Source organism: Elgaria multicarinata, chromosome 16 (assembly GCF_023053635.1).
Source record: "Elgaria multicarinata webbii isolate HBS135686 ecotype San Diego chromosome 16, rElgMul1.1.pri, whole genome shotgun sequence".
NCBI classification, from domain to species: domain Eukaryota; kingdom Metazoa; phylum Chordata; class Lepidosauria; order Squamata; family Anguidae; genus Elgaria; species Elgaria multicarinata.
The window spans coordinates 17893012-17906533 of NC_086186.1; the positions used below are offsets into that span (position 1 = coordinate 17893012).

Genomic DNA, 13522 nt, shown 5'->3' on the forward strand with positions numbered 1-13522 from the left:
GCTTCCTCAAGCATCACCCCCTGAAGGCTTCTTCTCCCTGCTGTTATCTCCTATCAGAGGTAACAGTGGGCTTTCTGCTGCAGGCCACTCTCCCTCGGAATAGGAGCCATGTGATAGCAGCCTGGAGAGGCAAGAGTTGGGCTTGCAGTGTTCAGAGAAATGGATGCCGCTGCAGACTAGATAAACTTAAGAACATCAGAAGAGCCCTGCTGGATCAGACCAAGGGACCATCTAGTCCACCATTCTGTGCACAAAGTGGCCAACATGCTACCCAAGGGAAACCCACAAGCAGGATATGAGCACAATGTTCTTCAAAATCCACTGGTTGTTCCCTGCTAATGCCCCACTTATCTATTTATTTTACAGTTCCCCTCCCCTTCTGGCTATGAGGAAAAACTGGAGAGATGCAGGAAGAGTAAAAAAAACACTCTCTACTTCCCACTCTTCCCTATAAATACCACCACTTATTCATGCTATCTGGCGGGCACATGTTAAGGAAACTTCTCTTCACTGGTCTAACACGTAGTTCCGCCCTGAAGATCATTAAACTGAAATATATCATTCACCTTGATGCATACCTTTATTTTAAAAAGTTGCCGCCATCTAGTGGTCAGACTAAAAAATAGTATGGAGATGGTCAAGGTGCTTAAAAAAAAGAAAAAGGAATCCGGATTTGTTTTACTGACATTGCATTCGGTATTCCGTTTTCCTTCTTTTTAAAAGAGTAGAATAGAATAACGTTATATTTTCATCGCTTTTTGAAATATGCTTGCGTTCTTCTTTAGCTTGAATGAAGAATCTGTGTTTGGACTATCATTCACCTATTCAGTTCTGTCTTTTTCTCTCTCTTTTCTACAAGATCACTAATGGAAGCGAACTTTTAACATGTTTCCTTTTCAAAGCATGGGCAATTATGTCTCTGTGTGGAGTTCACTGTTTTGCACCCTTGTCTCCTCCGATGGAGGCGGAGGCCGATCAAACATGGTGGTCAACTCATCACTTGGGTTCCCAGTGACTACTACCCAATAATTCTTGTCTTCTTCAGCTTTATGGGAATCGAGATAGGTATGACAGTTGACTTCGTATTCCTTTCCAAAGTATGTCCTTTAAAAGAAAACACCAGAAAATCTTCAATGACGATTGTACGTTTCTTTAGTCTCAGCCTGAGAATCACTACATGTGTTTAGGGATCTCTGTCGCTGGGAAACCCAGTTCTTTTGTGACTCAGCAGAGATCCGTGGCATGTACAACTACCTTTGCATCTGCCAGCCAAGCTGCAGGCTTTTCTCCAGACTCCTGGAACTTTTTTGTGCATTCGCGTTTGCAGGTTCTGCAATTTGTGCAAATTTCTGAGTGAGTTGCATAAACTTCTGAGCAATTTGGGGAAATGGCTGGATCTGTACAAATTTGATCAAATTAAACAGAAACTTCAGAACCTGTGGGGAAAGTGCATAAAATCTGAGAACTAGCCTGATTCACTGCAGACTGAGGGCTCATCTACACCAAGCAGGATATTCCACTATGAAAGCAGTATATGAAAGGCAGGAGCCACGCTACTGCTTTATAGTGGTATTGAAGTGCACTGACAACTCTTGGGGCCCAAGGGAAGGAAGGGAAGGAACCTCTTGTGCAAGCACTGAGTCATTACTGACTCTTGGAGGGACGCCAGCTTTCACTGACGTTTTTCTTGGCAGGCCTTATAGCGGGGTGGTTTGCCGTTGCCTTCCCCGGCCATTATTACCTTTCCCCCAGCTAGCTGGGTACTCATTTACAGACCTCGGGAGGATGGAAGGCTGAGTTGACCTGAGCCGGCTGCCTGAAACCAGCTTCTGCTGGGATCGAACTCAGGCCATGGGGAGAGTTTCAGCTGCAGAAACTGCTGCTTTACCTCTCTGCACCACACGAGGCTGCAATTGGGGCCCAAGACATATACCATATACTACTTTCATAGTGTTATATACTGCTTGGTGAAGATGTGTCATGGGCCACAACAGTTGTCAGTGCACTTCAATACTGCTATAAGATAGTGTGGCTCCTGCCATTTATATACCGTTTTCATAGTGGAATATCCTACTTGGTGCAGATGAGCCCTGATTTGGGAGCCTCAGTAGAAAATGGAAAGGAGTTGGCAGAGGGACTTGGGAGGCTGCTGGCTGCCAGAGAGATGATTGCGCAATGAATGACAAGACACTCACATACTTGTTGGCTGCCTCATAAGTAGGGTGAGATCCTCGAACCCCACCCGTGAGAATTTCTCCAAAATTCTAGTTCTTCTCCTTTGCACATTTTTTCAAAGGCAAATGATTTCTATCCAGTTAAATGAGAATAATCAAAAGAAATGTGGGAGGACTTTTCAGTAGAGATGTGCTCCGCTTCTAATCGGACCGGAGAAGCAGGAGCAGAGCGGGGGGCTTCGCCTGCCCTTAAGGCGGAGGCGAAGAGGATTGGGGGGCCGGCGGAGCGTGGCGAAGAGGATCAAGGTGAAGGCGGATCCTTCGCCTCGATCCGGAGCTCCGCTGGAAAGGTAAGTGGGGTTTACCGGGCCCTGCCGCTGTCGCTGTCGCCCATGCGGCGACAGCGGCAGGGCCCGGTAACCCCCCCCTCCTCTCCCTTACCTGTGTCCATCCGCGGTCCGTCGGCTTCTTCAATTGAGCCCGCGGTTCAACCAGGAAGTCTGGATGCGGCCCAGACTTCCTGGTTGAACCGCGGGCTCAATTGAAGAAGCCGACGGGCCGCGGACAGAGGCAGGTAAGGCCCCCCTCCCCCTTGGTCCCTTACTGGGCTCTGCCGCCGTCGCCGCACGGTGGAAGGGCCCGGTAACCTCCCCGCCCTCCTCTCCTGGCCTTACCTGGTGCCACTCCCTTCCACTGCGGAGCTCCGATTCGGAGCCGGAGCTCCGCAGCGAAGAGGAGAGGAGTATGGGCAGGGTGGAGCGGGGGGTCCGTGCACACCCCTACTTTTCAGCACCACAGTGGTTGAAAACTCATTTCCTTTCTGTTGGAAAACCTGGGAACTGCCATTGACTGCGAAAGGATGGGGCAGAGATCTCTAACTGGGAGTTCCCAATGTCTCATCAAATGACACTTCCCAGGGTCCTTTGTGTAAGGCTTTCATATGCTTCAAACTGGTCTAAGGCCAATATAGGTTCATGGTGCAGAGATGCCACCATTACAGTAGTCACTAAGAATCATAGAATCACATAATAGTAGAGTTGGAAGGGGCCTATAAAGCCATTGAGTCCAACACCCTGCTCAGCGCAGGAATCCACCTTAAAGCATACCTGACAGATGGTTGTCCAGCTGCCTCTTTAAGGCCTCTAGTGGGGGAGAGACCACAACCTCCCTAGGTCATGGGTTCCATTCTCATAGTGCTCTAACTTACCATATCCAAAAGTTCCGGGGAACGGCCAACCCCTGATTTGTATGACTGTGAATGATCAGGATCTTTGAGTTTGACTGGAAAAAAAAGAATGAATGCTTGAAACTAGGGGTGTGCACGGACCCCCCGCTCCGCTTCACTTGCAGATCCGCCATTTTCCGGATCGGGCCGCTCCGCCCCGCCCCCGCTCCGCCCACTTCCGCTCCGCTCCGCCCGGAGCTCCGGATCCGGATCCGGAGCTCCGTTCCCCCCCCCATAGGCTTGCATTGAAAGCTAAAAAATTATACAACTTTTTTTCTGTTCAAGTTAGAAACCTCATGTTTGGCACCATGACACCTCATGGAGATATACACACGCACGCCAAGTTTCAAAGCAATCCCATCATCCCCTGATTTTTGGCAAATTTTTGAAAATCGGGCACCCCACACACAACATCCCTGCGAGGTGGGCAGGGGAGGAGGGAGGGAAGGCAGGCAGGCATGCAGCTGGCATTTCTGGGGGCATAAGGAAGTGAGCCAAGGATAAGCCAGTAATGCATATAAAATGGAATAAATCAATCAATAAACAAAGGAGGGGTGGAATTAAAAGCAGCAGTGTTGCTCAATAAACAGCAAGAAGAATTTTTTTAAAAAGGCTATATCTGTCTTTTACCAGCAATAGGGGGACGTGCCCGGGGGAGGGGGAAGTAGCTGCCAGTTCAAGACACTGACAGCCACCAACAGCTCTGAGAAGAAGTAAAACGCTCACTTCGACTCAGAACAGGCATTGCTCCACCACTGAAAAGTGACCATTCACTTCAACTCATGATAGGCATTGCTCCACCATTTTACTCTCTTTGGAAGGCTCTAATGGCCTTCCAGTGCAGGAGAGAGTGGGGGCACGTCCACGATGAGATGCCCTAGGGGAGCTCATCCCCTTGCACCACATCTATTCAGTTGTTCACCAAGGTTAGGGTGGGGAGCAGTGCTGTGTTTCTATCTCTTATTCTTGGCTTAGTATATGATTTCAGGTTGTGTTTGTGCATTTGGTGGGGCTACTGTGTTAAAAAACACGGGGAAAAGCCCGTTCAGATTAAGAAAGAGAAGTTTCCCAGAATCCCAAGTTACCTGTTTTGCCTATGCCCTCCTCCAACTTTGGGATCATCATGACCGGGAGCTGACTCTGCCCCTCAGCCCTTTGAAAAAGGTATTTTTCCCGCCGATTTTTTAAAAACGTCTAGCCCGCGACCCGTACGATGCAGAAAGTTGAGAGTGGTCTCAAAATGACCCCCATCCATGACTCTCTGTGCACAAGAATTTTCAGAATGATAGCTTAAACCCCCCCCCCAGTTATCCCAGATTCTTTCCCTCAATGCAATCCTATGGGCGAAAAGCCGAAAACGCCGTTTGAGCCACGCGGTTGACCCGATTTTCACAAAAATATAGCACGCGACCCAGACAACGCAGAGAGGTGAGAGTGGTCTCAAAATGACCCCCATCCACGACTCTCTGTGCACAAGAATTTTCAGAATGATAGCTTAAACCCCCCCCCAGTTATCCCCGATTCTTTCCCTCAATGCAATCCTATGGGCGAAAAGCCGAAAACGCCGTTTGAGCCGCGCGGTTGACCCGATTTTCACAAAAATATAGCACGCGACCCAGACAACGCAGAGAGGTGAGAGTGGTCTCAAAATTACCCCCATCCACGACTCTCTGTGCACAAGAATTTTCAGAATGATAGCTTCAAAAACAACGTAGTTATGCGCGATTATTTGCCGCAATGCAATCCTATGGCGAAATGTTTTCAAGATGGCGACCGGAGCGCTCCGCCTGAACTCGGAGCTCCGAAAAATGGGCGCTTCTCTTCGCCTTGCTTCTAGGGGGTCCGCGGTCCGCTCCTACTCCGCCTCTGGGTAAGGCGGAGCAGGCCAATCCGCTACTGCTTCTACGCTCCTAATCGGAGCGGAGCACATCCCTACTTGAAACAGAGAAGTCTTCACAGATGAAACAGGATGAATGAGTCAGTGAATTTCATTTTCTCTGTTTCTTACTTTCCCAAACTTATGCTCGGTTCATATGAGATTCGTCTTTTGTTTTTAAACCCACGCGAAAATCCATACACATTTTTGCAAGCGATTTCCCTAATAAAATGCCTTGTAACATTACTTTCCATCATATATACATTTTTGTGTGCACTTTCCTCTAATATGCACATTCTTTGGTACACTTTTTTAAGGGGGGACACCATAGTAATCCCAATTTCAAAGGAGTTTTGGTTTGCAAGTTTGAATTAAATAATTAAAGTGTGAACTCAGTGCATTTCTCCCCCACTCCTATGTACAGAATAGGAACTTGTAAAGAGAAGATACAGCAAAGAGAAGAGTGATACAGGGGAGATAAGAGAATATAGTCAGAATGGAAGGATACACATATAATGCCCTATAGAATTGTCTTACAGGCACTGGGAAACCTTCGTATTCCATGCGGTACTGTGGGTCCAGAAAGGTAGCTTGCCAAGAAGCCAAGTAGGAAAGTTCATCTGTCATGAAGACAGACTGGAGGGAGGATTTCTTCGCCTTATTCACAAACGTTTTGTGGTCGCTCGCTAGAAAGAGCTGGGGGAAAAGAAGCATAAAGGAATGATTTGTCTGGAACACTGTAGATTGACAGAGATGAAAGACAAAAGCCCAACCAACATGAGTGGGAAAGACCGGGTTCTGGCATGATATCTACGACACACTGTGATCCAGATGATCACCGGTTGTGTCCTTCGGTTTGCTGATCTGGAGTGAACTGTTGGGTATGAAGGACTCTGTGTAATCTCTTGGGAAATTCGAGAAGATGTAGTAACGGACCTAGGAATCCAACCCCTTTGGATCTTCTCCAAATTGACATTGTTCAAAGGGTTAGACTCTGAGGCCAAAATGAAATTGTAATATGTAGCCAGTGGTGCAGCTAAGTAAGCTTAGATACTGGATTTAATGGTCTTACAAGGCATGTGTGTGGGGGTGATAGGTGACCATGGACAGTACCCAATGGTGACAAATAGTGCTAGTAGAGCTCAGCTGAATCTTTCTGTTGTGCAAGCGGATGTCCATTAGACTTGTGCAACCGGTTTTACAATGAAAAAAAAATGTATGGTGCCTTAAGTTCCATGACACAAGAAAGGCAGGATATAAATATAATAAATATATAATAAATAAAGAGTGGCCCATTAACAATAACTCTAGTGATTAAGGATGATGGATCTATCAGTCTATATCTAGCCCATGTCTGTTCCACATTCATTCAATTAAATCCATCCCATCCCATTTCTGCAGCAGTCTGTAATACTTTTTCTTTCTTGTTTTTAAATCCCACACAAAAATTCACATTCGATTTATTTATTTATTATTTATTTAGAATATTTATATACCGCTCCTCATTGGGGGGAAAAAATTCGGAGCGGTGTACAAGGTAAAATGAAAATAAAAACAGAATAAAACAGTTAAAACAAAATTTAAAAAGAAGCAAAAAACAACAACACAGAAATCCAAGGCTGCATGTTAAAGAAAGGCTTCTTGGAATAAAGATGTTTTCAGGAGGCGCCGAAAGGAGTACAAGGTTGGAGCCTGTCTGACCTCCAGAGGCAGGGAATTCCACAGGAGGGGTGCCACCACGCTGAAGGCTCTTCCTCTGGTGGATTCCAATCGGAGGATGGATCTAGGTGGAACCACCAGGAGCAGGCCCTTGGATGACCTCAGTGACCGGGCAGGTTGGTAAGGGAGAAGGCGCTCTCTCAGGTATCCTGGTCCCAAGTTGTTTAGGGCTTTGTACACAAGTACAAGAACCTTCAACCTGGCCCGGTAGCAAATAGGCAGCCAGTGCAGTTCCCTCAGCAGAGGAGTTCCATGCTGGAAAGGAGCAGCTCCAGACAACAGCCGAGCTGCAGCATTCTGCACTAGCTCCAGCTTCCGGAGCAGCTTCAAGGGCAGCCCCACATAGAGCGCGTTGCAGTATTCCAATCTTGAGGTTACCAATGCCTGTACCACCATGGCCGAGCTATCGCTGTCCAGGAGAGGCCGTAGTTGGCGAACCAACCGAAGATGGTAAAAGGCACTCCAAGCCATGGCGGCTACTTGAGCCTCCAACGATAGAAATGGGTCTAAGAGTACCCCCAAACTACGAACCTGTTCTTTCAGAGGCAGAGCAACCCCATCCAGAACAGGCAATGAGCCTGTCTCCCGGACTCGGGAACCACTCACCCACAGGGCTTCCGTCTTGCCAGGATTTAGTCTCAGTTTATTGGCCCTCATCCAGCCCATTACTGAGTCTAGGCACTGGTCCAGGACTTGCACAGCCTCACCTGATTCAGTTGTCACAGGGAGATAGAGCTGCGTGTCATCAGCGTATTTATGGCATTTAGCTCCAAATCCCCTAATGACCGCTCCCAACAGCTTCATATAGATGTTAAATAACATTGGGGGCAAGATGGTGCCCTGCGGCACTCCATAGCTCAATTGCCAGGAGGCTGAGGACTGGTCACCCAATGCTACTCTCTGAAAATGACCCCGTAGGTAGGACCAGAACCACTGTAAAACAGTGCCTCCGATGCCCATCCCACAGAGTCGACCCAGGAGGATACCATGGTCGATGGTATCAAAAGCCGCCGAGAGATCGAGCAGGATTAACAGGGTTGCATTCCTCCTGTCCCTCTCTCGATAAAGGTCATCCATCAGGGCGACCAAGGCTGATTCAGTCCCGTAACCAGATCGGAACCCAGACTGGAATGGATCTAAATAATCAGTATCCTCCAAGAGTGCCTGCAGTTGCTCCGCCACAACTCTCTCAAGTACCTTCCCTAAAAAAGGAGTGTTAGCAACTGGGCGGTAGTTGCCTAATACCATCGGGTCCAGGGTGGGCTTCTTCAGGAGTGGATTTCAATTGCAATTTCCCCTAACATATACATTTGGTAAGCACTTTGTCCCCAATCTATGTAAGTTACATGCCATATTCTCTAATGTGCACATTTTTGTATGCAACGAAATCTTGGCAATTTCGAAGCCAAGAACTGCATTGCAAAATAAATAAATAAATAAATAAATAAATAAATAAATAAATAAATAAATAAATGCAGTACCATTTCCCCACCATCCTTAACTGCCATGCTAGGTATGTTTATAGTAGCCTAGAATTGCAATAATCGACATGATATGGGCTACTCCGTTACGCATATTTACTTACCATTCGTTCTGGAAACCCTCCTGTCGTTCCAAGGCCAAAGTTCTGCCCAAACCTCACGGGCTCTCCCATAGCTTCTCCTTCAGTGCTTTAATAAACAGACAAAAGTCAGCATGTTACTAAAAAGGCAAGCCATTCCTTCTTTTTATAGCACCATCAGTGTACACTGCCCCAAGGAGCTTACAATCTGAAAAATGAGAGAGCACCTTATCCCCTATCAACCTGCCCAGTCACTGAGGTCATCTGAAAGCATGCTCCTGGTGGTTCCACATAGACCTATTGACCTACTGTTCACCAAGGCAAGACCCCCACCCCTTTCTCAGTCAATCTCTCTCTTTCTGACACCTCTCTCTCCCTCTCTTACACCCCTTTCACTGTCACACACACACACTCTCTTTCTGACAACCCTTTCTCAGTTGATCTCTCTCTCTCTTTCTGACACCTCTCTCACACACACACCCCTTTCACTGTCTCTCTCCCTCTCTTTCTGACACCCCTTTCTCAGTCGATCTCTCTATCTCTCTCTTTCTTACACCTCTCTCTCACACACCCCTTTCACTCTCTCTCTCTCTCTCTTTCTGACACCCCTTTCTCAGTCGATCTCTCTCTTTCTAACACCTCTCTCTCTCTCTCTAATACCTCTTTCTCAGTTGATCTCTGTTTTTGCTTCTTTTAAATTTTGTTTTAACTCTTTTATTCTGTTTTTATTTTCATTTTATCTTATACACCGCTCCGAAATTTTTTCAATGGGGAGTGGTATATAAATATTCTAAATAAATAAATAAATAAATAAATAAATAAATAAATAAATAAATATTACACCCCTTTCACTGTCACACTCTCTCTCTCATTCTGACACCCTTTTCTCAGTCGATCTCTCTCTCTCTCTCTCTCTCTCTCTCTCTCTCTCTCTCACCCCCCTCTTCCTCCTCACCCTAGCGGACTGTTCACTCTTGCCTGAAGTGTGAAAAGATAAAAGGGCTTTTAAAATTAGGCTGTCCTGGCCTGTCTTATTGGAAACAATACTTTATTTTTCCTCTTTAAAAAATTAGTACAGAGAAGGAAAGGCACACTTCATGGGACCTACTGTATTAAATGATTTAACCAGTGTCTCCAACCTTAAAATCCGAAATGCATTCCGACCAATTGGGGTCACGCTTCTGAATGCGCTCAATCCACAGGGGACAGGCAGCTTAGCAGATGTATGCACAGACGCTTCATCGGGATTAACAGCCAGGGACAGATTCCCGGACACAGCAGGTAAATTCTCCATGGGTGATTTGTTGTTGTCTGGGCTCACCAACAGAACGGTGTCTCCGAAGTGGATAAACCCATCTTTTGAAATGGAGAGCTGCTCCTGGTTTTTAGAGACAGGAAAGATGATAAGAATCCTTTCCCACCCAGGTGCCCTCCCAAATATTGTTGGCTGGGGCTGCTGGGATTTGGAGTCCAACAATATCTGGATGCCACCAGGTTGGGAATGCAAGAATTACAGCACATTTTGAATGTTCCATTCCATTGATTCCTTTCTAATACATAATTTCGGCCATCAAGCCAAACTGTTAACAACAAGGGAGATGCCAGAATTTTCATACATAAGATGAGTACAGCTTACAAGATATAACCCCTGTCAGGGCTAGCAAAAGCTGCATCAAGTTGGAGAAGGGTCATAGCTCAGCGACGAGCACATGTTTTCCATGTGCTCCAGCTCATGGTTGCAAGCAGGGCAAGATTTGCAAACTGAAACAGAATTCTCAGACATCCCTAGTCAGTAATGAAAACATTCATAATTTACAATGAGGCCCGTAAGGAGACATAGTCTGAAGAAACATAATACAGCCATCTTTTTAAAGCTAAGTACAACTAGGGCCTAATCTACACCAAGCAGGATATTACACTATGAAAGCAGTATGAAAGTGGTATATAAAAGGCAGGAGCTACATCAAGCAGGATATAGCACTATGAAAGTGGTATGAAAGCGGTATATGGTATGCGTCAACGGGCCCCAACAGTGTCAGAGCACATCAATACTGCTATAAATAAAGCAGTAGCATAGTTTCTGCCCTTTATATACCACTTTTATACTGCTTTCATAGTGTAATATCCTGCTTGGTGTAGATTAGGCCATGGTCTGTTCAGTGTTTGGTTAGGGGTCAGCCTGGGCACCCTGTGCACCCCACCTTAAGCGCCATCATAGCATATAAAATAACGAATAAGAATTGGATACCTTCTTGTAAAGGGTCTCTTTTAGTTTTTTTGACCTCTGGATTAGAAGCTCTCCTCTTTCTCTTCTGTATAAAAAATCTTTCAGGCAATCCTATTTTAAAATAATAATAATAATAATAATAATAATAATAATAATAATAATAATAATAGGCATTTAATAGGCATCCTGTATATTATTGCTGCTTGAATTCTGGATGCGACGGCCAGCCCTGCAGATGGCATATTGAACACCATAGACCAGAAGCGAGTCCTGTGGCTATGATCCATCACACGCACACACACATATGTTCACTTTACATCTTTTGAAATCCCCATAGGCACACCCCGCCAAGAGTAAAAGAAAAATGGGGGAAACCAGAACTGATTGATTGATCCATTGCATTTCTGACCCTTTATGGTGCTCTCTCATCGGGGAAACTGTCAACAGATGTACAAACAGACACACCCCAGTTTAAGTAAATCCAAGAGAGAAAATAAATAAAATAAAACAAGGGCTAGAGGAAGAAGGGTTTTTAATTACCTCTTCAAGAGACACGTCTTCGTTCCAGTTGCCAATAAGCACCCCGGGGCTGTAATCCCTGCCGCTTGTGCTTGTCCTCTTGTTGAACATGTTGGCTGGTGCAGAATTTGGGCTTGGAAGAGGAAGTGGCAAAAGTGGATCAGCCTGGCAGAGGCAGAGCAAACTGCTCCAAGCGAGGCAGCTGATCTGTGTTGGGTTTACAGGTTGCTATGGGGACCATGAATGCCTGGGATTGGCTCTGCAGGAGGAGGGCTATGAGCCAATCAGAACGAAATGGAATGGATGAGAAAGGAGATGGGAGCTCTTTTGCATCTCTTTAACCTATATGGCAGAGAGGAGGTCAGAGAGACAGAGAGAGAGAGAGAGAGAGAGAGAGAGAGAGAGACTGGATTTAAATACATAGAGTGTGTGTGTGTGTGTGTGTGTGAGAGAGAGAGAGAGAGAGGGAGGGAGGGAGGGAGGGAGGGAGGGGTAATTATTTTGAAAGCATCAAACATAACTTCAGACAAGTTTGGTGTGTGTGTGTGTGTGTGTGTGTGTGTGTGTGTGTGTGAGAGAGAGAGAGAGAGAGAGAGAGAGAGAGAGAGAGAGATGAAAACTGAATATAAATACATATTGTATGAGTTAGAGAGAGAGAGGGAGAGAGAGAGAGGGAGGGATAATTATTTTGACAGCATCAAACATAACTTCAGACAAGTTTGGTGTGTGTGTGTGTGTGTGTGTGTGTGTGTGTGTGAGAGAGAGAGAGAGAGAGAGAGAGAGAGAGAGAGAGATGAAAACTGGATATAAATACATATTGTATGCGTTAGAGAGAGAGAGGGAGAGAGAGAGAGGGAGGGATAATTATTTTGAAAGCATCAAACATAACTTCAGACAAGTTTGTTCTGGATCCCTTAATCATTTAAACCAGGCTTTCCCAACCTGGGTGTCCTGCAGAAGTGTTGGACGACAACACCTCAATGCCCCAGCTAGCATGATGGGACTTGTAGTCCAACATATCTGCAGGGTATCAGCTTGGGAAGTCTGACTTAAAATTATTACATTAATCAACATAACAGAAATATTCCCATGTAATGGGAGTCATGCATATTCAGAAATAAGTAAACCCATTAAGTTAAATAGGATTCACTCCTAGGTCCATGCCATTACAGCTCTATAGATCAACTATAGGCATGTTTTCTTAGACGTAAGTCCCATAATGTTCAATGGGGCTTTCTCTCAGGGAAGTGTGCAAAGGACTGCAGCCTTATAATCATAAAGAAAGATGTTTCCACTTGTGTCCTCTTCAGCTCCTCTTCAATCTCTGAAGCCAATCTGGCATTCTGGTGAGGAAGGAATTTTCAAACCCATGGCATTTGCTCTAGACGAGTGATGTCAGGTATTACCTCTCCAGGTTGAGGCCATGCAGTGTGAAGATGTCTATATAAGTTTTCTCTTGTTTCTAACGTTCTTGAACCAGACATCATCGCTATTGCAATAACTGACAAGCCTCCACAGGCTTACAATGTAAGGTGAGACATCACACAGAAGAAAAGGGCCAGGGAAATTGAAATGGTAAATGGAATAAAACTAGAAAAGGAGGGGATTGTTGAAAACAGGCCCTACAGCTCAAGTTTTGGGACTCACACTACTCATACCCATTCATAATGAATTTGAATATTCCAGTTGGGATATAATAGGGATGAGTGAGAAATTTGGCTTGAATTTCAATGCAAACCTACCAAATTTACACTTCTCGAATCTGAACACGAGCCAGAATACAGTTTGCTGCTCTAATCTGTATATATCCAGACTTTGCAATGCAGTACACATACACACACACACACTGCAGACAAAAATGCTTACATTTTTTTAAAAATAATGTATACATGCAACGTATCTTTTTTTAAAAAAAAAATGCACACAAAAATGCTTCATTCAATGGAGGAATTTGTACATCTAGGGGTACACAGAGAGAGAGAGAGAGAGAGAGAGAGAGACGTACAATTTTTGTACACCCCCCCCAAATGCAATCTGATATGGAATCAGGAAAGGAAAAGCTTTAACCTTGGAAAAATTAGAATCAAAGCAAAATCAATCTTGACTGATTCATCCATCCCAAGAAAATATTTGTAAAAACAACAATACAATAACCAACAGATTTATGCCTGAGGTAGTGATGTATGGATTTCATAAAAATATATGGATTTTGTGTTTTGCA

The 13522-nt window shown here is 45.2% G+C and overlaps 1 protein-coding gene across 1 annotated transcript; it reads right to left on the bottom strand.

Annotated features, from left to right (window-relative positions):
* Nucleotides 1-846: 846 nt before the first annotated feature.
* On the bottom strand, nucleotides 847-11420 carry CFAP161 (cilia and flagella associated protein 161). Its single transcript, XM_063142336.1, has 7 exons — nucleotides 11323-11420; nucleotides 10804-10893; nucleotides 9695-9933; nucleotides 8580-8664; nucleotides 5813-5971; nucleotides 3382-3455; nucleotides 847-1104 (listed from the first exon to the last, which is right to left on the bottom strand). The coding sequence occupies exons 1-7, from the start codon at nucleotides 11410-11412 to the stop codon at nucleotides 912-914; spliced, it is 930 nt and encodes a 309-aa protein (XP_062998406.1). The 5' UTR covers nucleotides 11413-11420; the 3' UTR covers nucleotides 847-911.
* Nucleotides 11421-13522: the final 2102 nt, after the last annotated feature.